Raw genomic sequence first — 23246 nt, forward strand, 5'->3', positions numbered from 1 at the left:
AGAAAGGGAAAATTGCTGTTGCTGCTGTTACCTGCACAAGGAAGAGGCCATTAGGGGTGGCTTTCCAAATGTTTTCCCTTTGCACAAGCTTTATCTGGTGACATCCTGACACTGCTCCTCTGCCATGGTGTCTGTGCATGAGGCTGTCCTGGGAGAAGGCATTCCCAGTGCCCAGGGAAGGGAAGCAGCAGCAATGCAGGCAGGTGGGGCTGTCTGGGCTCCTTCCCTCTCTTTTGGTGGAGAACAACCCACTTGGCCCTGTTTGCATGTGCCAGCATTTCCTCTGTGTGGTGTTTGTGAGGGCCCCCAGGTCCCCCATGGCACCAAGTGCCACATCCAGGGAAGGTGACTCCATCACCTCCCTGGACAGATCATCCCAGTGCCCAATCACACCACAGAGGGGCTGTGGCTGAGCACCCCTGGTTTCTCCTCTCTCTGAAAAAGCCTCACCCAGGTGTGCTTCTTAGGATGACAGAAGAGATGAGGATCTGGCTCCATGTTTCAGAAGTCCTGATTTATTATTTTATGATATATATTATATTAAAACTATACTAAAAGAATAGAAGAAAGGATTTCATCAGAAGGCTAGCTAAGAATAGAAAAAGAAAGAATGAATAACAAAGGCTTGTGTCTGGGACAGAGTCCAAGCCAGCTGACTGTGATTGGCCATTAATGAGAAACAACCACATGAGACCAATCACAGATGCACCTGTTGCATTCCACAGCAGCAGATAATCATTGTTTACATTTTGTTCCTGAGGCCTCTCAACTTCTTAGGAGGAAAAAATCCTGAGGAAAGGATTTTTCATAAAAGATGTCTGTGACACTCCCCCTTGCTCTGCCATACCTGGGGCTTCTCATTCCTACAGAGATGTCTCACCCATGTGCCAGCAATTCCTTCAGGATCAGATCCCAGCACTGGCCAAGGGGAGTCTCTGCTGACAGGTGAAGATGGAATTGAATGGAAGGGAATTGAAAGTCAAAGAGCCCTGTAATAATTTCAGAGTGCCTGAGGCACCACACGGAAGCCTTGGCATTATAAATAAGGGTAATGTGCTGGAGCCTGAATTGCAATCAGAGCCGCTGCAGGAGCACACAGTGTGCTGAGCTTCTCTGGGGTTTGTGGAATCAGACTGAGATCTGTGGGTAGCACAGGCAAATCAATATCTGCTCCCTGATGTGTCCAGGGACCCTAAAGCCAGGATTAGAAAGGCCAAAGGGATGTGGGGATGGTGCAGAAGGCTCCAGAGCCAAGACCAAGAGAGCTGAGTTGGAGCAGCCCAGCCCTCTGGTTGTCTGAAGTGTTTCCAGGGGCTGGGGCTGACTCTGTCCTCCCTGCTCACCCTGGATGATGCACACTGCAAGCTCTCCATCCAAACCAAGGAGGTTTTCTTGTTTTTTGGGTTCCTTTGAGCTTGGGATGTGCCCTCACCATCAGTCCCATTGCTCTGGTGCTCATGACCCCTTTGGTGGCAGCTCAGTTCCTCTCACATCTCTGTGATTTTGAGGTGACTGGTACCAGGAGCATGCCTGAACCTGGCTGCTTGTTCTTGTCCTTCCAGCAGAGCCTGGAAACAGCCAAACCCCCTCTGCTGTAAATCCCATTTTGCCTAAACAGCCAAACCCCCTTTATTGCAATTCTCATTTTGCCTAAACAGCCCAAACCCCTTTACTGCCAATCCTGTTTTGCCTAAACAGCCCAAACCCCTTTATTGCAAATCCCATTTGGCCTATCCAGGGTCAGGCATGTGATGCTGCTGGCAGTGAGATGCTGAGTGCTCCAGCCTGCACTTGGTGCCATCAGGACCCCCTTGGACCACCCCAGACCAGGCTGTCTCCATCCCTCTCCTCCATCCAGCATCATGCCTTGGATTTGGCACTGCTGGGATCACGACTGGACTCAATGATCTCAGAGATATTTTCTAACTCAAACCATTCCCTGTCCATGCAGACCTGCACACCACCAGAGCCACCCCTGAAATGCCCTGCAGGTGCAGCACTGTGTTCTCACAGACAGGGGCTTTGAAAGGAGATGATCAGAGCTATGTTGTCATCTCTCTTTTTTTCCCCCCTCTTTCTTAAATTTCTGAGCTTCTCTATTACTTTTTATGATGTGCAGCTGTGCTTGTGTGCTGCCCCAGGGAGCTCTGTGAGGGGAGAGCAGGGGAGGAGTGCAAGAGAAGGAACAGGAGGGGAAGGGAGGAAAAAGAAAACCTGAGCTAATGCTTCGGATAAAAAACTCCACCACATTGCCACCAAAAGACCCAAACTCTTACAACTCTTAGGGCCTGTTTGACTGCAGAATAGCCCCCCTGGGAGCATGGGGGAAGCCCCATTTCTAGAGTAATTTTGGAGCTTGTCTGCAGCGAGTGTGATAATCTATTCCGCAGGGAGCAATCCTGTGCTGGCAAGGGCACTGGGGAGAGCTCTCTGTTTATGACTTTCTGCATAAATTTGCTTTATTAGCATAAGTGGTAGCTAGCACACTGAAGAATCTCTAAACTAACACTTTATCTGAGGTTGGTGCCTCTGGAGAACGTTAACCCAGGAGAGCCCCTGGAGTAACAGCAGATGGAATGGGGTGGCAGGCAGGATTTGGGGTGTGGAAAAAGGGGGCACAAGCTGGAATTGTGCCTCTCTAAAAGGAAATACAATCACTAACCAGCTCTCCAGCTCTTTCTCTGCCAGGTTAGGATGCTGAGTTGTGCAGGTGGGATGAGGAAGCTTGGCTGCAGCTCCTGCTGGGATGGAGCAGGTGGGGAGGAAAAAGGCTTTAGGAGCCTGGATCTGTGCACTGGAAATTACTCACTGGCTGCTCACCCATCTCCCCAAGCAGCTGGTGCTGACAGGAAAGTGCCCAGCAGGTCTGAGCCAGGAGGAGGCACCAGGAGGGTTTGGATATTTGGGGGTGGGGAACCTTGTGGGGATGAACTGCTCTAGCAAAAGGGCTTATTTTAATAATGGCCCTCAAGAACAAAATAAAAATACAATAATCATGGTAGATTAGCAAGAACAAGCCAATTAAATACAACACAGGCTTTGTAAAACACCATGACAGATAAGGCAGGGCTGCAAACTCCCCAGAAGTGGTGGATATTGAGGCATTGCATTAGGTCGGGGAGAGCTGAATTTTCCAAGCCTGCCAGGCTGCCCTGGAGAAGGCAGAGGTGAAAAGGCCGTCCCTGGCTTCAGTGAAAGGGGGAGAGGAGGGAGGAGATGGTGGCCAGGAGCCTGAAGGCATGGAGCAACAATCCTGCAACTTTAATATCGGCTGTTTCATTTTGTATTCATCACGCCAGCATAATCTGCTTTTATGGGAATCCTCCTGGTTCCCAACCAAATGCATTTAGGCCCCTTTGCTTTTAAGTTTGATTGTAATACAAGTTGAAGATTTCAATGAAATGTTTATATGAAAGGGTTGTAGCAACAGCAAAGGGAAAAAAGGGGGATTAGAGAGTTGGTTGGAAGGGATCTTGCTGTGGTCACTGCCTTGTCCTGGATGGGTGACCTGATGATGGACAGAAGCCCAGGTCAGGGGCTGAGCCCTGGGAAGAGTTTTGTTTGGATTGTTTGTTTGATTTCCAAGGAAAATGTTAAAGACTGTAGAAGTTGTGCAAGGCACAGAGCTTGAGGAAGAGCAGAAAAGGCAGAAATGCTCTGTGTGCCTTTATCTGACTTTCAGACCATCCTCAGTTGGCACCAAAACCTGATGGGGGCTGTCCTGGGCTCAGCTGAGCTGTGTGGTGGGAGATGATGGCAATGAAATTATTTTTGTGTCTCTTTAAAAGGAAAGAAGCCTAGAAGATTCTCTCTTCAATTAAAAGACAGTTCATAGGACTTGGGGGACTTCACCTCAAACTTAAGGATAGCTAATTGGACAGAAGCCCAAAAGTCTTGCTTGGGCAATTAGTAGTAAAAGAAGTGAACAAACAAACGAACTGCTTTTGTACAGTGTTTAACTAGAAGCAAGAACGTCTGGCATTTGGCTTGGGGTTTTTGTTTTGTTTGTTATTTTGCCTTTTATTAAGCCTTTTTGTTTCCAACACTGCAACAGAAGTAATTTTGCTGATTTTTATGCCCCCAAGGGTAGCTGAGCTATCTCAGGCCTCCAAGAGCTGATTAGACCTGGCTGAAGGGGACAAATAAAACACCTGGTGGGGCTGGGAGGGGAGAGAGACCTGCTGGTGTTGGGGAGAAGAGATTCCTCAGACCCTCTGAGGATGGAGGTGGTGCTGGTCTGGGGCATTTGAGCAGGGGAAAGGGAGAACTCTGTCTGTCTGCTGTGGGGAAGGAGGATCCTCCTTGTTTCTTCATTGTCTGTGAAAAATGCATGTATTTTATGACTGGCTTTTCGCAAATATTAAAACGAATATTATATGTGTTGTGTTAGAAAGTAATGCTGTATTAATTCTCTTAAGTACTGTGTTAAATATAGAAACTATGCTATGTAGGATACTTTTTTTAAAGAAAGGATTCACTGAGATAGCAGCCACAGGACACCTGAATCTTTCAGAGAAAAAGAATTTATTGCCCTCTTAACAGAGGAAATGAATTTCTTCCTTCCTCGAAGGTGCTGTTAGGATTCGGAGGAAGAAGTTGACGATGACCAGACAGAATCCTGTGTTTGAATGGAATTTATGCATCATGTATGAGGTGTATGAATATGCAACAGGCTGTTGTTTTTAAGGGTTAATCCTTTGTTAATGTGTGTCCTTTTTTGGGCTCATGCTGCCCAGAAAAAGTACCCGGACATCTCTAACTCTTTGTTTCTATTGTCTCATATTGTCCTAATTCAGATTGTCCAAATTATTAATACTCTAATTGCATTACTATTTTTATAGCCATTTTGTTACTATTAAACTTTAAAAATTTTAAAAACCAGTGATTGGCGTTTCTCACATTGTCTCCTCTGCTGAGCACAGTGAGCAGGTAGGAAGGGGCATGGCAGATGTTTGATGATGCGTTTGGCTGTTTCACTTGGTGCTTTACCCACAAAGGGCTGTTTGAGCCCCATCTGATAGCTCCCCATCCACTAGATACTGAGATTTTTAACAGCCACGCACCACAAGTGCTTTTCCATTGCTGCACATTTAAAACTTTAACTGTGTCTCATTCAGTTTTGGTGCAGGAATGCCCTTAATTTGTTCCAAAAGCTTTTGAAAGCTCTGATAGCAGGCAATCTTGCTGCAGACTATTACATTCTGGCTGATGGACGGGTTTTCACTGCTGTAACTACAGCAGATAGTGGAGTGACAATGTGTGTCCAGTGAAACACAGGCAGAGCAATATCAGTGTCAGGTATATGAGGCCAAAAAACTTCCTTGTGTTTGGGGATTGAGGGATTCTGCAGCTACAGGGCTTGAAAGTGCTTTTTTAAAAATTATTTTTATTGTGAGTGGTGAATCTGATTGAAGGCTTGTGGTGCCCTGGGGGTGCTGGGGTAGTAACCAGGTGCCCTGAAATGAAAGTTTAAGCACACAAGTGTTTATAAGTGTGTGGGAATGGGTACCAGGCTTGGCAAGGCCGTGTTTGTCACAAATTTCCTGGCTGCTGGGCTTGCTTAAAATTGTGAAATGAATGTTAAATTGAAGTTTCTACTTTTGGAAGAGACCTTTTGAAAATGAAACAGGCTTATCTTCAGTCTAGGCTAAAATCCAAAAAATTGCCTATATTTCAGAACTCCTGAGAAATGTTCTCTGTGATCCTTTTAAACATCCCATGCAAAAAAAATGTGTGTGTAAGGGAAAAAACTCGGAGGAAGGTTGACCCTGGAGGATTTTTCCTCGCTTTCCTAATGGGATGTAGCCTTTGGAGCTGCAGCAGTGGGGTCCTGGTGGCATCCACGTGGGCTGGGTGACAGAACCTCCTTGCTGAGCTCCTTAGCAAAGGTCTGCTGCAGGATATGTGTGTGCTGAGTGTGTAATGCTGCAAATCATCCCCTCCTGGGGGTGACTGTCCCTCTGGATAGAATTAAGATTATGGCTTTGCATAACTGAGTCTTTCCTGCTCTCCCATGGCCTGTTTGCCTCTGAGGATGATCTTGGATTTCTGCTGCAAAGCTGAGTGAGTGCTTCTGCTCCTAAAAGTAGCATTTGTTTTGATTTTAATTAGACAAGGAGATGCTGTTCAGCACAGACCTTTGAAGTATTGCTGGGAAGATGACTGCAATTAAGCAGCCTTGATATTTCTCTCATTTTATTCTTATTTTTACTGCTGTAAGGAACCTTCTGCTCGAGCCTTGTTTGGAGGGGAGACACAGGATTCCTTTCATGAGGTTCCCAGGTCTAGAAGGAGCTGCAGGGTTGCTGTGATTTACAGAGCACAAGCAGCACCCTCTTGGTGCTGATTTGCTGCAGTAAAGAGCATTTTATATCAGAGGAGAGAAGGGTCATGAGCAGGATGGCAGGGATGTGACAGGGAGCTCCTGCATCCCCTCCCAAACATAAGTGTGAGCTCCAGGTAGATTTAGGAGCTGTTTGGTTTTTCTCTGAGTGCTCAGGTGTGCACAGGGGTGGGGAATAAGGAAGGTGCAGTGCTGGGAGGGGGGCAGAGGCAATGAGAAAACCCCTCTGGTGACATTGAGGTGACACGGTGGCTCCAGTGTGACCAGTGAAGTGCTGAGCCAGGGATCTGGCAGTGGTGGGGTGGCCTTGGCCCTGCCCAAGGACCTGGGTGTGATGGGGTCATCTCCATGAGAGCTTGCTTGACTCTCTTTTGATCCACGTTGGGAAGACAGGAGCTTGCTCCTGGAAAATATATTGATTTCAGGGGTGAGAAAAGCTGTTCCTGAAGGATTGAGAGGTTTTTTTGTTGGGCTGGGTGTTGCAGACATCTTTTATGAAAAATCTTTTCCTTAGGATTTTTCCTCCTGAGAAGCTGGGAGGCCTCAGGAACAAAATGTGAACAATGATTATCTGCTGCTGTGGAATGCAACAGGTGCATCTGTGATTGGCTCATGTTGGATGTTTCTAATTAATGGCCAATCACAGTCAGCTGGCTTGGACAGAGATATGATATTTTATGATATATATGTATGTATATGATATATATGATGTATATTTGTATGTATATGATTTATATATGTATGTATATGATATTTTATGATATATATGTAATATATATCATAAAATAATGAATCAGCCTTCTGAAACATGGAGTCAGATCCTCGTCTCTTCCCTCATCCAAGAACCCCTGTGAACACGGTCACAGGCTGGGTTTGTAGAAGTGCAGGTGCCTGCTCTTGCAGCCTGAGTGGTTGCTCACCTCCCAAGTGTCCCTCAGGGGAACAAGTGCTGTCCTCCCCACTGACCCTCTGCAGCCGAGGAGGAAGAGGAGAACCTTGTCTCTGTTGTTGTACCTGAGCTTGTGTTCCTGACTGTCCTGGGGCAGACACACCTGCAGACAGTGGGTCAGGGGCTGGCAGATAGGAGGGAATTGAATTTGGGTCTGCCTCAAAGCTGCTGAAGCTGTGGGCCCAGTGACTAAGAAGACCTGTCTGTCTTCCCATTGTTTATATGGGAAATGGAAAAACAAACACAAAAAAGATGTGGTGGAAGGAGAAATATTTTGGTTCATTTTGTACTAGTGTTTTTATTCTTTTGGTTTGGATTCAGCTGCCAAACTGCCAAACCCATTCTCTGCAGGGATCTGTGTGGGGAGCTGTGCTGGGCAGCTGTGGAGCTGTCAGTGCTCCTGACCCACTGAGGAGCTGCAGCTGAGCCTGGGAGCTGCTGCCTCCACAGCTCTGTGGGTCTGGGGGTGCCTTTTGGGCTCTCCAAACCCCCCATTCAGTGCCCGAGGTCAGGGAAGGCTGGTGGTGTATGCTGTAAATCAGGACTGGGGGATGTAAAACCACCAGAAAGTGACTGACAGGTGCAGCTCCAATGTCAATGGGTATTTTCAAGCCTGGAGGCTTTTTCCTTGTTGCTGGAGCTCACAGTCTGTGCTGAGAGTGTCCCTATTAAATACAGCTGTGCTGGAAGGAGGTTTCCATTGTCAGTGCCAGCAAAGTGTGTTCTGGTGTCTGCACCCTGCCTTGCCTGGCCTCCCTGAGCCATGAAACTCCCTTGGGCTGGGCTGCAGCTCCTTGGGAGCTTCTTCCATCCTGTTTCCTGGATAAACCACAGGAGGTTTGGGGCATCTTGTGTGATTTCCTATTCCTACCTTCCTATTCTAGAAATCCCCAGGCACTCTGCAGCACCTTGATTTTTATTAAGGAAGACAAACATTTCTGTTCATGTATAAGAGAAGGAACAGGTAGAGACTAAAATGAAATAGAAGCATTATTTAAAGATGCAAAAAGAAAGGGGGAAAGACTCAAAAGTCCCAATTTCTTTGATAAAAGAAATTTAGAATAATTAGAAATTATTTAGAATAACACCTTTGGGTATGGTGGGGAAAGCTGACCCCGAGCTGTGTTTGTGTCCCTGCAGAGATGTCGGGGACGGTGTCGGACATTTCGCTGGTGCACTGGAAGCAGCAGTGGCTGGAGAATGGCACCCTGTACTTCCACGTGTCCATGAGCAGCGCTGAGCAGCTCTCCAGGGCCACCCCACCCAGCCTCCAGGAGCCCTCGGAGATCGTGGAGGAGCAGATGCACATCCTGCATATCTCAGTCATGGTGAGTCCCAGCTGATGGGGGCACCCAAAGGGATGGAGGGACCTCCTTGGAGGACGGGGGTAAGGACAAGGGTGGTGAGTTTGGTTTGGTGATGTTTGTGTCCCTTCTTGGTTGGGTCTTCAGAAAGGGAGAGAGGTGTTTGAATGGGCCAGGAAAAAAAAAAAAAAAAAAAAAAGAAAAAAACTAAACAGAAAAAACCAAACACAAAAAAACCCAAACACAAAACCCAAAAAAATACCCCCAAAAAGCCAAAAAAACCCCAACAAAAGTACCAAAAACAGCAACCAAAAAAACCAAAAAACAACAACAAAAAACCCAAAAATGAACAACCAAAAAACCCCAAAACAACAACAAAAAAACCCCGGAAACAACAACCAAAAAACCAAAACCAACGATAACAAAAAGCCCCAAAAAAAACAACAACAAAAAAAAAACCCAAAACCAACTAAACACCCCAAAACCCAAAACAACAACAACAAAACAAACAAAAAATCCCCTGAAAACAAAACCCCCAACAAACCAAACAAACAAAAAAAAAAAAAAAACAAACCAACAACAAAAAAAACCAGAACAACCCAAAAAAAGCCCACAAAAAACCAGCACAGTGCTTGATCTTCTGAGAAAATGAAACAAAGCAAAAGAGTGTGGGGAAGAAGCTGTTGGGAAGATAAAAAGGATCCTTGTAGTTCCTCCTGTCTATGCTGGAAAGTGGTGAGGTGTCTGTGGGGTGTTTCTGCTTGGTCTTTATGTTTGGGCATGGTGCAAGGGCAAGATTTGGGCTTGGCCATTTCTGTCTGAAGCTGAAGTTTGTCTTTGAAGTGAGTAAGGGCTGCAGCATTTCTTGCAAAGGACAAGCCTGACCTAAAAGTAAAAAGATGATCCAGTGCTTTGAATGTCTCCATCTGGGGTGTTTGTGACCTTTTAATAATGCACTGTTTATGTGCTGTGCTGCCTTTTAAAGTTGCAGTATCACATGAGGTGCTTGCCTACGTGTTTGGATCTGCTCCATGCTTCAGATCTCCATCTGTAAGATGGGATTCAGTGTGTTGTCCCTTCAATCTCATTGGGATAAGATACAGAAAAAAAGAAGTTATGTTGGTGTATCCAGTGTGTATGCATGTAATTCATTTGCCAAAGCAAGTGTTTTGAGGGTCTGGGGATCCCACAAATCTCTGCAAAAGGTAAACCTGTTCATCTCTTAAAATCTGGGTCATCTCCACAGCTTCTGTCCTTAGTTCTGGAAGGAGGAACACAGACAATGGCTGCACAAATCCTTTATTTTTTTTTTTAATAGTTTTTTATTTGAACAAGCAGCTATTTGGCTTTTACAACTTTAAACCTGTTTTTTTGCGTGTCTCATCAGTGGGACTTCAGACCTGGCACTGAATGCATGTGAGAAGGGAGAGAGGCTTGTTGGGCAAGATAAGGTGCTGGATAACAGAAGGGAAAGGAGTTGGGGGCTGCATCTTACTGAGTTGGTTAGGGAATGTTTTATTCCTGCTGAATTGTCAATGGGATGGATGTTGGAGAGGGGGAAAGGGTTAGAACTGCATACTTGGAAAATGAGCCTGAAAATACAAGTGAGAGACAGAACAAAGCAAGAAAACAGCACAGCATGTGTGGGTGTGAAAAGCTCCATCCCTGGCAGCAGGTTTGAGTATGGGATTGTTTGGCTGCTGTGGGCAAACCTGAGCCCTGGAGAATTGTGCTGTGTCTGTGGGGTGACACTTTCTCTGCAGCCTGGTGCTTCCTGCTTGAAATGCAGATTTTCTGTAGTGTAGAGAGAGTCAGTCCTGGCCCTCAGCCCTTGCTGAAGATGCTCTCTGAAATACAGGAGATGATTGTAATGTGTGAATGCTTGGGAAGTTGTTTTGAGAAGCTTCTGGCCAGAGCTTTCCTTTGCTGCACCTCAGGATGGGGATGGAGCTGACAGCACTGCTGGCTATGTCACAGAAATATCACAGGAATGGGTTTGGGCTCTAATCCCAGTTTAGCCAGGGAAAACGGGCTTTGCCAAGGGTGTGGGAGCACCCATGGCTTTGCTGTGAGAGTTAATTCCTGCCTGTACCTCTCTTCCCTCCTGCAAAAGCAACAGGAGAGGAGGAGTTGTTCCTGCCACACGCCATCAGCTGTAATTCCACTGTCTCTAAATCCTGGCATTCCCTGCAGCAGGAGCTGAGGTCCTGGGCATGGATCTGGGTCTGGGAATGGGATCTGGGCTGCACATGTGTCCCTGGGGAGGCAGGAGCCCTGCAGATCCCTTCCCTGGGTCAGGACTGCAGCACAGGCTTGAAACTCTGCCCAGATTTTTTCAGAAGGTTCATTAACTTTTTGAGTGAACCCAAGCCAAGTTTTGAGTTACCAGCAAAGATGACTCTGTTTTGTTGGTTTGTTACTTTTTATTTTATTTTATTTTTTCCTTCCTTGAGGCCTCATGGAGCTCTATAGGGGAAATAAAATGGGCACAGCTGTTTGTTTCTTATTTCACCCAGGTTGCTGGGCTGCTTTCCCACTCATTTATTTCCTTTCCTAACCTCACCTGCAGCACATCCCAGAGGGTCCCCATCACTTGAGCTCTCCTACCCCAGCAGTGGGGTTCCATGGCTGTGCTGTGCTTGGCATAGGGGGGATCCTGGGTTCCCCCTCCTGACCCCACACCCTCTATGTCTATATCCCTTTTGCCTTGGGATACAACCTGTGTCCTCCTTGGATCCAAATACTTTTCCTTCCTTTTCCTACCACAAAGCCCAGTGTCTCCTGTGTGTGTTTTTATGAACTAAACCAGCATCACTGCTGTGGACAGAATTCCAGCCCAGTGCTGCCCTGTCCATCATGAGCCAGCATCCCACCCCAGGGGACAGGAGGGGACATGGCCAAGTGTTTTCTTGTCTCCTTTAAGTAGCTCTAACACTTGATTTTACCTCTGTCCTCCTGCTCCAGGTGATTTAGAGGAGCTGGGGAAGGTTTGCCTGGGGGATCTGGTTAATCCCTCTCCTAGGGAGCACTTGGCACGGTTATTGGGCAATGAGGCATCTCCAAGGCAGGACTGGTTGGGTTTCTGAAGGTGTTTATGGCCTGGCTGGGAGCTCCTGCTCTGCCTCTAAAGCCAAGACCCCCTCTGTGCTGCATGGGGGCTCCAGGGAGGTGCAAATCCTGCATTTATTCCTCTTTCCAGAGGTTCTGGCTGTCACTCCCTGGCATTTTGGGGTTGGTTTGCTTCCAGTGCAGCAGGAAAGTGTCCATGGCCCCTGTCCCTGTGGCCACCATCTACCCCTGCAGAGCACTGACTGACTGTCACCCTCTTCACACCTCCCTTCCCGAGCTCAAGGGCATCTTTGACAGCTAGATAATACTTAATTTTTATTTTTTCTTCCTTTCCTAACTGTTTTTTCTTAATCTCTCCCCAATGAGACATAACATTAATTACTGCAGTTAAAGGGAATTCAGTCTCCATTACTCTCTGCCACCCATTTCCTCTTGGCTTGAGCATCTGAAATTTGTCTCCCAAATGAAAAGAAGGGATAAAGGGAAATGAAAAACAAATATGCAAATGCAAGATTTTATTTATTTACCCTTTTTTTAAAGCACAGTGTCAAGTAGAAGGGAATCAATATTTTTGTCATTATGCCTGTTGTGTTTTTTCACCATAATCTCAGCTGTCATTTGGGTTTAATTGTGTTGTTTCCTGTTGTGTGGAAGTAAATCTTATCTGTTTTGGATTAAAATTCAATGAAGGTCACAGCAGCTCGAAAACTTACCAGGCTGCAGCAATTAATGTTCATTTGGCTTTGATAAATTGGAATGTTCCCCACAATGGGACTAGAGTGGATTTCAGAAGCAATAATTCTTCCATTAACTCAATGATTCCCTGTGTGATGGAGCATCTTGTCACTGCTCTGTTTGTCATCTGTCACTTCAAGGATCTGGGCATATGCCTGATATGATTTATCATGATTATTGGGGCTGCTTGTGTCAAAACATTTTAAACCACTAATTATTCCAGCCTTGTAAATTGCTGAATTTAACAGAACATAAGAGAGATTTATTTTTTTGTTGTTCCCCACCGCCTCGTGTCCCGGTTTAATTATTGTTTTGTGTGGTGTTAAATCCAGCCCTTGGCCATGTCTGGAGGCTTTGGCCAAAGAGGGGTTGTTTGTCAGGCTCTGAGGGTGGGACAGAAAGGTTTTGTCTCTGCACTGACCCTTTGATCATTGCACCCTGTAAATGTGTGGGGATGCAGTTTGGGGAGAGGAAGCAAAGCCCCATCCCATCCTGCTGGTGGATTGATGGGATTTCCTCTCTTGTGAGTGATGCCAGTAAAACAATAAATCTCTCTTATATGGGATACCAGAGCCAGGACCATCCCTGCAAGCTGGGAGGTTTAGAAAGGTGCTCTGTGCTGCTTCTGCTCCAGCTCCAGCAGAAATAAACTGGGTTTTTGGACAATGGTCATGAGGAAAAGTGTGGTGGTGTTCACAGGGGTCTGAGGATGAGGGAAGATGAGGATCTGACTCCATATTTCAGAAGGCTGATTTATTTTTTTTTTGCTGTATATTATATTAAAACTATACTAAAAGAATAGAGGAAAGGTTCTCATCAGAAGGCTAGCTAAGAATAGAAAAGGAATCAATAACAAAAGCTTGTGGCTCGGAGAGAGAGTCCAAGCCAGCTGACTGTGATTAGCCATTAATTAGAAACAGCCACATGAGACCAATCACAGATGCACCTGTTGCATTCCACAGCAGCAGATAATCATTGTTTACATTTTGTTCCTGAGGCCTCCCAGCTTCTCAGGAGGAAAAATCTTAAGGAAAGGATTTTTCAGAAAATGTGTCTGTGACAGGTTCCCTCCCAACCCAGGCCATTCCATGATTCTATGGTCGCTCTCCTTCCCACAGGTGGATATAACATCATACCAGTGCAACTGGGCTTGAATGGGAGGGAAGAGGAGGCTGAAACCCTTCTCAGAGCTGGGCTGATACCCACTGTCCCCAGCAAACAGCTCTCAGGGATGGTTCCAGATCCTGTGGGCTTTGGGCCCATCCCACTTGGGGTCCTTCAGCCCCAGAATTCCCTCAGGTTGGCCATTCTTTGGGGGGTTTCTCATTTCCCTACTGTAGGAATGTTGGGGGGTAGGACAGTGGGGATGGATAGAGATGAGAGATCTCTGGAGCCAGGTGTGGAACTTGGGGTTTATTGCAAAGGGCCTGGGTGCAGGGCCCTGCTGGGAGCTGCCAAACACAGCTGAGAGCAGGCCCGAGAGAAGAGAGGGGGTGAGAGGTTAAGAGAGTAAAAGAGGTACGAGAGCGAGGTTCCCATTACAATACACTGAATCTTCTTCTGTGTTGAATATTCTGATTCTCACTAACCAATCTAGTACAAGATACAAATCCTATGGCATTTACATACAGCCTATAAGAATCATTACATCACCATACTGTGTTACATTTTAAACCCTACAAACTCCTCTTTGGGCCCCTTCTGCCAGGCTGTAGGGTCTGCTCTGAGCCTTGGGCCTGTCTGCAAGCAGAGGGTGTTGTTCCATCAAAAGGGGATTACCTTCAGCTGGCCACACCATTGCTTTCCAGTTGTTCAGTAACTCAGGTATCTCAAAGCTTGCTGTCATTTCAATCTCACTTACAGTTTCCATATTCTCAAAATCTTCTGGCAGACAATCATATTTATAAAGCTTTCCTGTTTCATCTTCCCCAACACCTACTCTGCACTGTTTTGTCTTCCTTAGTGCAAAACTTCCCAGTGGATTCCATTCCCTCTCTCCCTTGTGCTTGCATGGGATTGCTGGCAGCACCAGTGGACCTGGCTTCTCCAGAGCTGTAAAATCCTGCTCAAGCCTTCCTCTGGCTCCTTGCAGCTTGTCTTGCTGATGGCAGCACTGGAGCTCCTGTCAGCCAGCTCAATGGGAGAAAAAAACCCTGGTGTGACATGAGTAATGAGGTAGTGAAGAAGGCACAACATCTGTGTCATCATTTCTGCACCAGGAGGTCAACCAGATTCATCAAACATGCACTTCCAGCTTGTGATGTGTTTAGAAATTAATTAAGATAGGGAGAGAATTGCTGCTGCAGCAGATTTTCTTATCTGAAAGGTATTAAAAAGCTAAATTGATCTCCAATGAGCTGTTTTTATTAAAAAAAACCCAAAAAAACACAACCTAAAAGAAAAGCTCTAAAACCCCTGGGTTCAGCATGTCCCTGTGCGAGAATCGTGTGGGGAGAGGAGGAGGAGCTGCCCACCTGATATGGAGGTGGACAATGATCCCCAGATCCCTGGGATGGGAGATGCAGGCTCTCTGCTGATGGCAAACCAAGCAACCCTCAGACCTTCACCAATCCTCCCCACACTGCTGGAGGTGGCCCCCAGTTTTTTCCTGAGCTTCTCCAGGGTTCCTGAGGGACTGGTCTGTGATGGTGTTCACAGGGGTCTGAGGATGAGGGAAGAGATGAGGATCTGACTCCATGTTTCAGAAGGCTGATTTATTATTTTATGATATATATTATATTAAAACTATACTAAAAGAATAGAAGAAAGCTTAGCCAGCCTTCTGATGAAATCCTAAGAACAGATAGGAATGAATAACAAAGGTTTGTGGCTCAGACAGAGTCTGAGCCAGCTGACTGTGATTGGCCATTAATGAGAAACAACCACATAAGACCAATCACAGATGCACCTGTTGCATTCCAAGCAGCAAATAACCATTGTTTACATTTTGTTCCTGAGGCCTCCCAGCTTCTCAGGAGGAAAAGATCCTGAGGAAAGGATTTTTAGTGAAAAGCTGTCTGTGACACTGGTGGGATGGATCTCTGCAGGCTCAGAGGGGCTGAGTCCCTGCAGGCTCCGTGGCTCAGGGGGCTGGAACTGGGGCACAGAGGGGTTGTTTTTGGTCCATGCTGGAAGAAAGTCCCACTCCTGTCACCGTGACACTGTGGTGGCGTCTGTTCTCTCCCAGGATGGGACATGCTTTGGCTCCAAGTTCCATTTCCATTTTAATGTGCCATTAACCAACTTCTTGCTGTCTGGGAGAAGGAGCCTCTTTCATGCACCTTCCCCCTCCTCCCCACTCTCCTTTGCAGAGCTGGTATAAAACAGGGACTAAATGTAGTTAATTATGTGCTCTGATATTTAGGGAATTATTTTTGAGGGATTTGTCTTCAAATTGTCACTTTTGTGACAATGGCACCTGTTATGCTGATAATTTTTCACCAGTGTCTCTCAGTTTTCCACCTTAGCTCCAGTGAATACATTAGACCCTCTGTGGCTTTCTCTCCATCAGACTTTTTCCACCCCACCGTGTTAAAATATGTAACTGGAGTGTTTGATTTGCATCTCTGATAAAGGAAGGCTGAATAAACACTCTCAGTTCATCTGAACTGAGCAGCAGACTTAACTTGCTCATCTCACCCCCAGAGCAATTGAAAACTGGGGGGAAAAGCAGCCATGGGAAGCACTGGGAAAGGGGTTTGGATTTTGCAGATGGCATCGAGGGTGTGGGAGGGATTTGATGCCTGAGATTTCCCCAGCCTGGAAAAAATGCTGAGAATTGAGCATGGAAGGGAAAAACCTAAAAACTCCCATTGGAAAAGTGGCCAGGGCTGTCAGGGGGTGTGAGAGATGGGAAGGGGATGCTGAAATCGTGAGGAGATGGAGGAAAAAGGCCAGAGGGATGATTTTGGGAGTGGGGTGAGGAGCAGCAGAGCAGTGTGAGCTGGTGGGACACACTCTGTGCTGGGTCCCTCTGTGCTGCCAGGCACTGCCAGGGTATTTTTATCAGTTTGCTGATCTCAGAGGCTTGTCTTGAACTTGTTCCCTTCCTTCCTCCTCCTCACTCTTCCCCTTCCCACCATCTGTCTGGGAAAAATCCGCACATCCACAGCACTGCAGGGTGTAGCTGGTGGCCTGACCTTTTGGTGGTGTGTTTTTTTATTTCCCCAGATGGAAATCCAGGCTTCAGTGGGGTGGCTCTGCCTCAGCTCCTGCTTTCCATCCCTCTCCTCCACAGGTTGCTTCTCACTGAGCTGCTGGGCTCCTGGAGAGAGCGATTTCCACGTGGGAGCCCCGTGCTAATCCTGTGTGTAAAAGTGCTGGGAGTGCTGCACCGGTACCTTTGAAACATTGATGTAAACACAGAAATACTTTGCAGCTCCCAGCCTGGATCTAATTGCTTGAAACTGCCAGGCTCCAAAGTACATATGGCATTAAAATTGCCAGGAAATGTTATTCCAGGAAAGCTCCTGTGGATGCTGATGGCTGGGTGTGGGTGTCCCCTGGCTCTGAGGTTGCACCTCACCATGGAGAGTGTTTTCCTGGCAATGCTGGCAGGATGGAGGGTGTTGTCTCCTCACTGGTGAGGCTGTGCTATGCTTCATTCCCAGGAATATTATAATCTCCATCTTCCTGTAGGTACAATATGGGCTCTGACCCAGGGTGAGGAGCCTCACCCAGCTCTCACATCCCTGTGGGTTTGAAAGTTGGGCTGCTCTTCAGACAGGCAGCAAAATGCCTTTTATTTTTTCCTTTCAAACCTTGTGTTGTCTGCAGTTCTCGCTGCTCTCAGTTGTTCCTCGTGTTTGGATGTGAGCTGGAAATGTTTGCACCCATCAAGTGTTGATGGTGTCAGGCTCTGGCTTCTGTGAAGGTGAACTGTGCCCAGCCTCATGCAGAACAGCTTCAAGGTGCCTGTGAAAGATGTTCCATCACAGCACCACAAAAGGCTGAATTCTCATTTGATTGGCATAGCCCAAAGATGAGAGTAAAGTGTTAACGACAGGATGAAACGCAATATCATATTTGTCCCCAGAAATATATTTGTTCTCAGTTTGGGCTTTCCTTTTTTTTTCCCCATTTAAAAATAAATTGGACTTGGTTTCACAAGGCACTGCAGTGCCGTGAAAAGGCAGAGCGCTTTTTGTTCAGGGAAGTGTCAGAATGAAATGTTTCTACTCTTCAACACTTTCTATATCCTCCCCAAAACCACTTACACTTTAGTTTCAGCTGATGTGAAACTGTCTGAGCAGATAAACCCTTCCTGGAACAAAAAAATAAATAAAATTCCTTCTTGGCTCTGTGTGGAGTGGCTGTGCCTGGAGCAGGGGAGATGTGGTTCTGAGGGATCATAACCATCATCATCCTCTGGGTGCCTGCAGTGCCCTTTCCTGGGGCAGGGATGCTCACTCTCCCACCAGCAGAAATAGAGGGAAAAACAGCAGGAAAGATGTGGTGCTGAGGGTCTGATCATCACCCTCTGGGTCCCTGCAGTGCCTGCCCTGGAGCAGGGATGCTCACACTCCCACCAGCAGGAAATAGAATAAAAAGAGCAGGGGAAATGTGGTGCTGAGGGATCATCACCCTCTGGGTCCCTGCAGCCCCTGCAGTGTCTGGCCCTGGGGAAGGGATGCTCACACTCCCACCAGCAGGAAATACAGGAAAAAAGAGCAGGGGAGATGTGGTGCTGAGGGATCATCACCATCATCATCCTCTGGGTGCCTGCAGTGTCTGCCCCTGGGGCAGGAATGCTCAGACTCCCACAAGCAGGAAACAGAGGGAAAAACAGCAGAGGAAATGTGGTGCTGAGGGATCATCATCCTCTGGGTGCCTGCAGTGCCCTTTCCTGGGGCAGGGATGCTCACTCTCCCACCAGCAGGAAATATAAGGATGAATCTCACATATCCATGATTTTCTCTGGCTGCTCATACAGCAGAGCACTTTCTGTGTGTGTGTCTGGGTCTTGCTGCTTTGGAAGTTGGGCAAAATTCCCTCTGGCTTAATTGGGAGCAGCATCAGGCCAAGTATGGTTATTTTTACCTGTCGCTGCTCCCACTCCACCTCCTCCCTCCCTCCCTCCTCCATCCCCACGGGTGAGGGGGACGAGCTCTGTTTCAGCTTTGAAAAGGTCTCTGCCAGCTCCAAGCAGGAGCCTCCTCATGAAGTCTCAGGATGTGCAGCAAAGGAAAAAGAGGGAGGAAAAAAAATGGAATTGTGCTTATTGTTAAAATCCAATTATATAAAACCGCAGGAAAATAACTGTTTATGAAGGGAGCTGGTTGATTGGCCCAGGTGGATGCTTCTGGGGCTGGATTTATGGCAGTGGCTGGAGAGGGAGTGAGCGGGAACATCAGCCCCAGCCCTGCTGGGGTGCACCTGGATTTCAGGGCTTTTTGGATATTTTTTTGCATTGTGTTCCCCTTTATCCAACAGGAAAACTGGTGGCTTTCCCTTCTAGCTGCTTCCTTTTTATCTCCTCAGGGGAGAGGAGACCGCTCCCTTTTTATTCAGGTGGAAGATGAGGAACCCTGCAGGTGGATGGCAGCAAAACCACGGATGCTTCGGCAGTGTCAGGGGTCTGCATTTCCCCTCCCAGAGCTGGAGCTGGGCAGCAGCTTCTCACCAGCCATTCCCTGGGCAAATCTGAGCTTTCCTACTGCCCTGGCTGTGATTTTCCCCATTGCATCAATCTCAGGGTTATAGGCAGCTGAGGCTTCCTTGGGGCTGGTTTAGGGCCATCCTTTCCCAGATCCACACTGGTGGCTTGTGCTGGATCAATGCTGTGATTCTGCTTTTCTTCCCTCTGCCACAGAGCCCAGCTCCTCCTCTGGCTGTCAGGGGGCCGAGGGGAGGAGGAGGAGTCCGAGGTGCTCCAGTGGCTGCTGCTCAGCCCTGGGAGCTGGGGAACAGCCTTGCCAAAGCACAGAAGGGCAGTGACCTGGTTCTTCTCTCCCCTCTGCCCTCAGTGGGTCCCTTGGATCTCCACAATGCTGGGAAGGGAGGGATGAGCAGGGCTGCTCATGGCTTGTGTTTCTCCTGACAGGGACAAGGGGTTCACATGAGCATCTCTGCAGCCTCAGTGTGCTCTGCAGGGAGGGTTTAGTGACAGAAAAAGAGATTTTTCAACCAAGCTGCTCCTGCTCCAAGGATCCTGACTGCTTTGGATTTGGCTGCCTGTATCCCCCACCCTGGAGCTGGTGTGCTCTGCAGGGAGACATTAGTGACACAAAGAGAGATTTTTCAACCAAGCTGCTCCTGCCTTAGGATCCTCACTGCCTCTATTCCTGTATGCCCCACCCTGGAGCTGGTGCAGGTGAGCAGGGTGAGCTCCCAGGGCTGCATGAATGGTACAGGTGAGCAGGCTGAGCTCCCAAGGGTGCCTGGAGGGTGCAGGTGAGCAGGCTGAGCTCCCAAGGGTGCCTGGAGGGTGCAGGTGAGCAGGCTGAGCTCCCAGGGCTGCATGGAGCACCCCAGGTGTTGCAGGGACAGCTGAGCCTGCAGAAGAAGCTGGTGCCCAGCTTGCTGATGTGATGCAAAACCAGCAGGTCAGTGACAGTCATGTGCTGTGTGCCCCTGCCAAAACAATCACATTTCACCTGACCATGCCTTTGCTGGTGTTTGTGTCTCTGCTGGCATCCTGTGTCCCTCCTTTCCAAGCTGGAATGTTTTCCCATCACCTGTTTTGCTGCAGTGGCTATGGGGGGATGGACACCCACCCTCAGGAGAGTCCCCCTTGCTCAGCTGTCACCCTGACAGGGGCTCTGTGTGTGAGTGCTGCCATCAGGTTTTTCCTGGGTTGCATGGCTGGGGTCTCTTTCCTTCCCTTCTCCTTTGAAAAAAAAATAGATGAATTAAATATTTGGACTCATCCTGTCATTCCCTGAGCTGCTGCCACTCTCCACCAGCAGATTTCCCACCCTTGCTGTTTTCTGGGTGCCTTCCTGAGCATCCTCAGCCTCCTCCATGGGGTCTGCACATGTGCCTGGGGAGGAGTGAGGCTCTGCCTACCCTGCCCTTTTGGGCCATGACATTTTGAGGCTAAAATCCCTATTTCACCCCCATGCACTCAATTCTGTTGGCACAAGTGTGCTAACCCAGCAGCATTTATCACTTTTCTCCGTGGGATTGCAGGGTGTGAGTGCCAGGTCCTGCTTTTGGGGGCTCCATACAGTGGTGTGGGGTTCAGGGAGGCTGTGCCAAAGTGCTCCTTCCTGTATTGCTTTCCCTTTGCTGGCTGAGAGGGTGATGGCTTTGTCCTGGCCTGAACAAAGCAATGGCTTCAAGTCATGTCTGCCGCAGATCCATCCCCATAGCCTGGATATACTGGCTATAGCAAAACAAGTGGTGTGTGGTGTGGTTTTTTTTTTTAATTTTTCTTTTTTTTTTATAGTGTTTGTTTTGGGTTTTTTTGAGGGTTTTTTGTGGGTTTTTTGTGGGTTTTTTGGTTGCTTTTTTTTTTTTTCATTTTGAAACTTTTTTTTCCCCCTATGCTCTTCTTCCTTGGCACATAGATCAACACAGGGGGGAAGGGAACCTTCAGCCAAGCTCTCCATCACATGTCCCTTGTTTTTTTTTTGTGTGTTATTTTTTCCCCACCGCTGCCCTTGCCAAGGGAAGGACATTGTAGAGCCGCTGAGGCTGGCAGGGGCTGTGGCACTGCCTGCCAACAGCCTCGGTGCCTGAAAGGACTTAGGAAATGCGAGCTCTAAATTAGCTCCCAAATCATCTTCTCCCTTTTCTCTTGCTGGAGAGCCCCTCTGTGGTGGGGCTCCCCAGGAGCAGCCAGCTCTGCTGTGGGGCTGGATGGAGAGGGTTGGCCTGGAGTAATGGCACTATAGGGCATGAAAGAACACAAGCGCACACCGCTGTTCTCAAGGTGAAGAAAAAAGGGAAATTTATTTTCTGACTCCAACATTTATAGTTTTCCAAAAGTGGCAGCGGATTGGAGGGTGGCAATGCCACCTCTCCAATGACACTGGTCAAACTAACAGTCCATCAAATTTCTCCTCTTCTATAAGAGAATGCAAAACAATGAGTTATTTACAAAACGTGTGAGAAAGCTCACTACAAGAATGCCAACATCAGAAGGCTCAGAAAGTCTCAAATAAACAGGGTGACAGAGAAACCACCATGCTCCCATGGGGAATAGCAGGAACGGCCTCATCATGGGTGGCTCAAGGCAAGCTGGAGCATTCCAGGGATAAATTCCTGCTATCCCTCCTCTCCATATTGCCACTCTGCCCCCCTGCCCAGCTCCCTCCTGCTGTAACCTCTTGGGAATTGTGCTGAGGCTCCTGATGTAGTGCTGGAGGGCAAGTAGCACAGGTGTGACGGTGTTCACAGGGGTCCCAGGATGAGGGAAGAGATGAGGATCTGACTCCATGTTACACAAGGCTTGATTTATTATTTTATGATATATTACACTAAAACTATACTAAAAGAATAGAAGGAAGGATTTCATTAGAAGGCTAGCTAAGAATAGAATAGAAAGGAATGATAACAAAGGCTTCTGGCTCAGACTCTGTCTGAGCCAGCTGACTGTGATTGGCCATTAATTACAAACAACCAACATGAGACCAATCACAGATGCACCTGCTGCATTCCACAGCAGCAGATAATCAATGTTTGCATTTTGTTCCTGAGGCCTTTCAGCTTCTCAGGAGGAAAAATCCTAAAGAAAGGATTTTCCATAAAAGATGTCTCCTTGAGGGACATCTGCTGAAAGCTTCCCAGGGGAGGTGGCAGCCCCATCCTGTGCCTGCCCCAAGGATGCTGCTGAGAGCAGCCAAGGTCATGGCTCTGCTGGCAGCACACAGGGCAGGGACATCTGGGGCAGCAGAAGCTGGAGGAGAGGAGCAGGAAGCGTGCTGGCTGTGTGTCTGCTGGGGAGTTGGATTGTGCCCTTTTCTGACCTAGAGATAGCGCAATTTCCCATACTGGGGAGGGGACAACCTGTGCCCTTGCCAGCTGTTCCCCTCAAACACCTCATTTCTGCCTTGCCAGGTCGGTGGGTGAAGCAGCAGCTGCTGTGGGGTGGAGCAGGAGCAGCTCTGTGTCCCTGTGCTCTGCCTGGGCACCATACCCGCAGGGCAGAGCTGCTCCCAGGGCCTTTGGAGAGAGCTGTTTGTGCAGCAGCTGAGCCTGGGGAGCCTCAGTGCTGCTGCTTTGCTATCTCAGAACTTTGTCTTTGCTTCTGTTGTCACCTCTCAAGAGAGAAACGGGAAGGGCTCAGCTTTGCTCCTGGAAATTCAGGCTTCACAAATGCCCTGAAGTGCTGCATCCCCCCTGGCACTCCAGCCTTCACACTGAATGCAGATTGCTCTTTAAATGTCTTTGTAGGTGGATTTTAGTGCTCAGGTGCTGCGGGGCAGAGCACAGGCATCACAACTGATCTGCTCTGCTAACCCCAAACCACCCCAGGAAGGGCTCTGGTGCTTTGGGGCTCTTGGCATTTACTATGGGTGAGGATGAGGATGATGAGGGTGGTTCCCTGGAGGGCTGAGCATCTGCAGGATGTGTTGCTGTGCTGCTGTGGCTCAGGGAGGCCAGGCTGCTGCTGCCAGCATCACTCCTTCTCCTGGTTCTCCTGTTTCTCCTCTTTCTCCTCCTTCTGCATCCCTTGGAGGTGGCACGTGTGTGGGAGAGGGAGCTCAGAGCTGCCTCGGGCACTCAAGTCTGTCCCTTCATCCTAACAGCAGGCACCTGGGGAAACAGCAGAGGAAAATTCCACTTCTACAGCAGTGCAACTTGGGTTTTGTGTTATTATTATTTTTTTTTAAAGGCTCTGTCAGGCTCCTGCTCTCTCCCCCTCCCCGTGCTGTGCAGCCAGCTCTGAAGCAGAAGTGAT

At 47.9% G+C, this 23246-nt stretch overlaps 1 protein-coding gene across 3 annotated transcripts in view; it reads left to right on the plus strand.

Annotated features, from left to right (window-relative positions):
- ASTN2 (astrotactin 2) overlaps positions 1–23246 on the plus strand; it is a 354980-nt gene that overhangs the window by 49305 nt on the left and 282429 nt on the right. For 2 of the 3 annotated variants that reach the window (XM_064728027.1, XM_064728028.1), the window contains exon 2: positions 8433–8620. In XM_064728027.1, the coding sequence (XP_064584097.1) occupies positions 8433–8620 (188 nt within the window). Of the gene's footprint in view, positions 1–869; positions 946–8432; positions 8621–23246 lie in introns of those variants that run through there. The other variant, XM_064728029.1, reaches the window with a different exon arrangement.

Source organism: Zonotrichia leucophrys, chromosome 17 (assembly GCF_028769735.1).
Source record: "Zonotrichia leucophrys gambelii isolate GWCS_2022_RI chromosome 17, RI_Zleu_2.0, whole genome shotgun sequence".
Lineage (NCBI taxonomy): Eukaryota > Metazoa > Chordata > Aves > Passeriformes > Passerellidae > Zonotrichia > Zonotrichia leucophrys.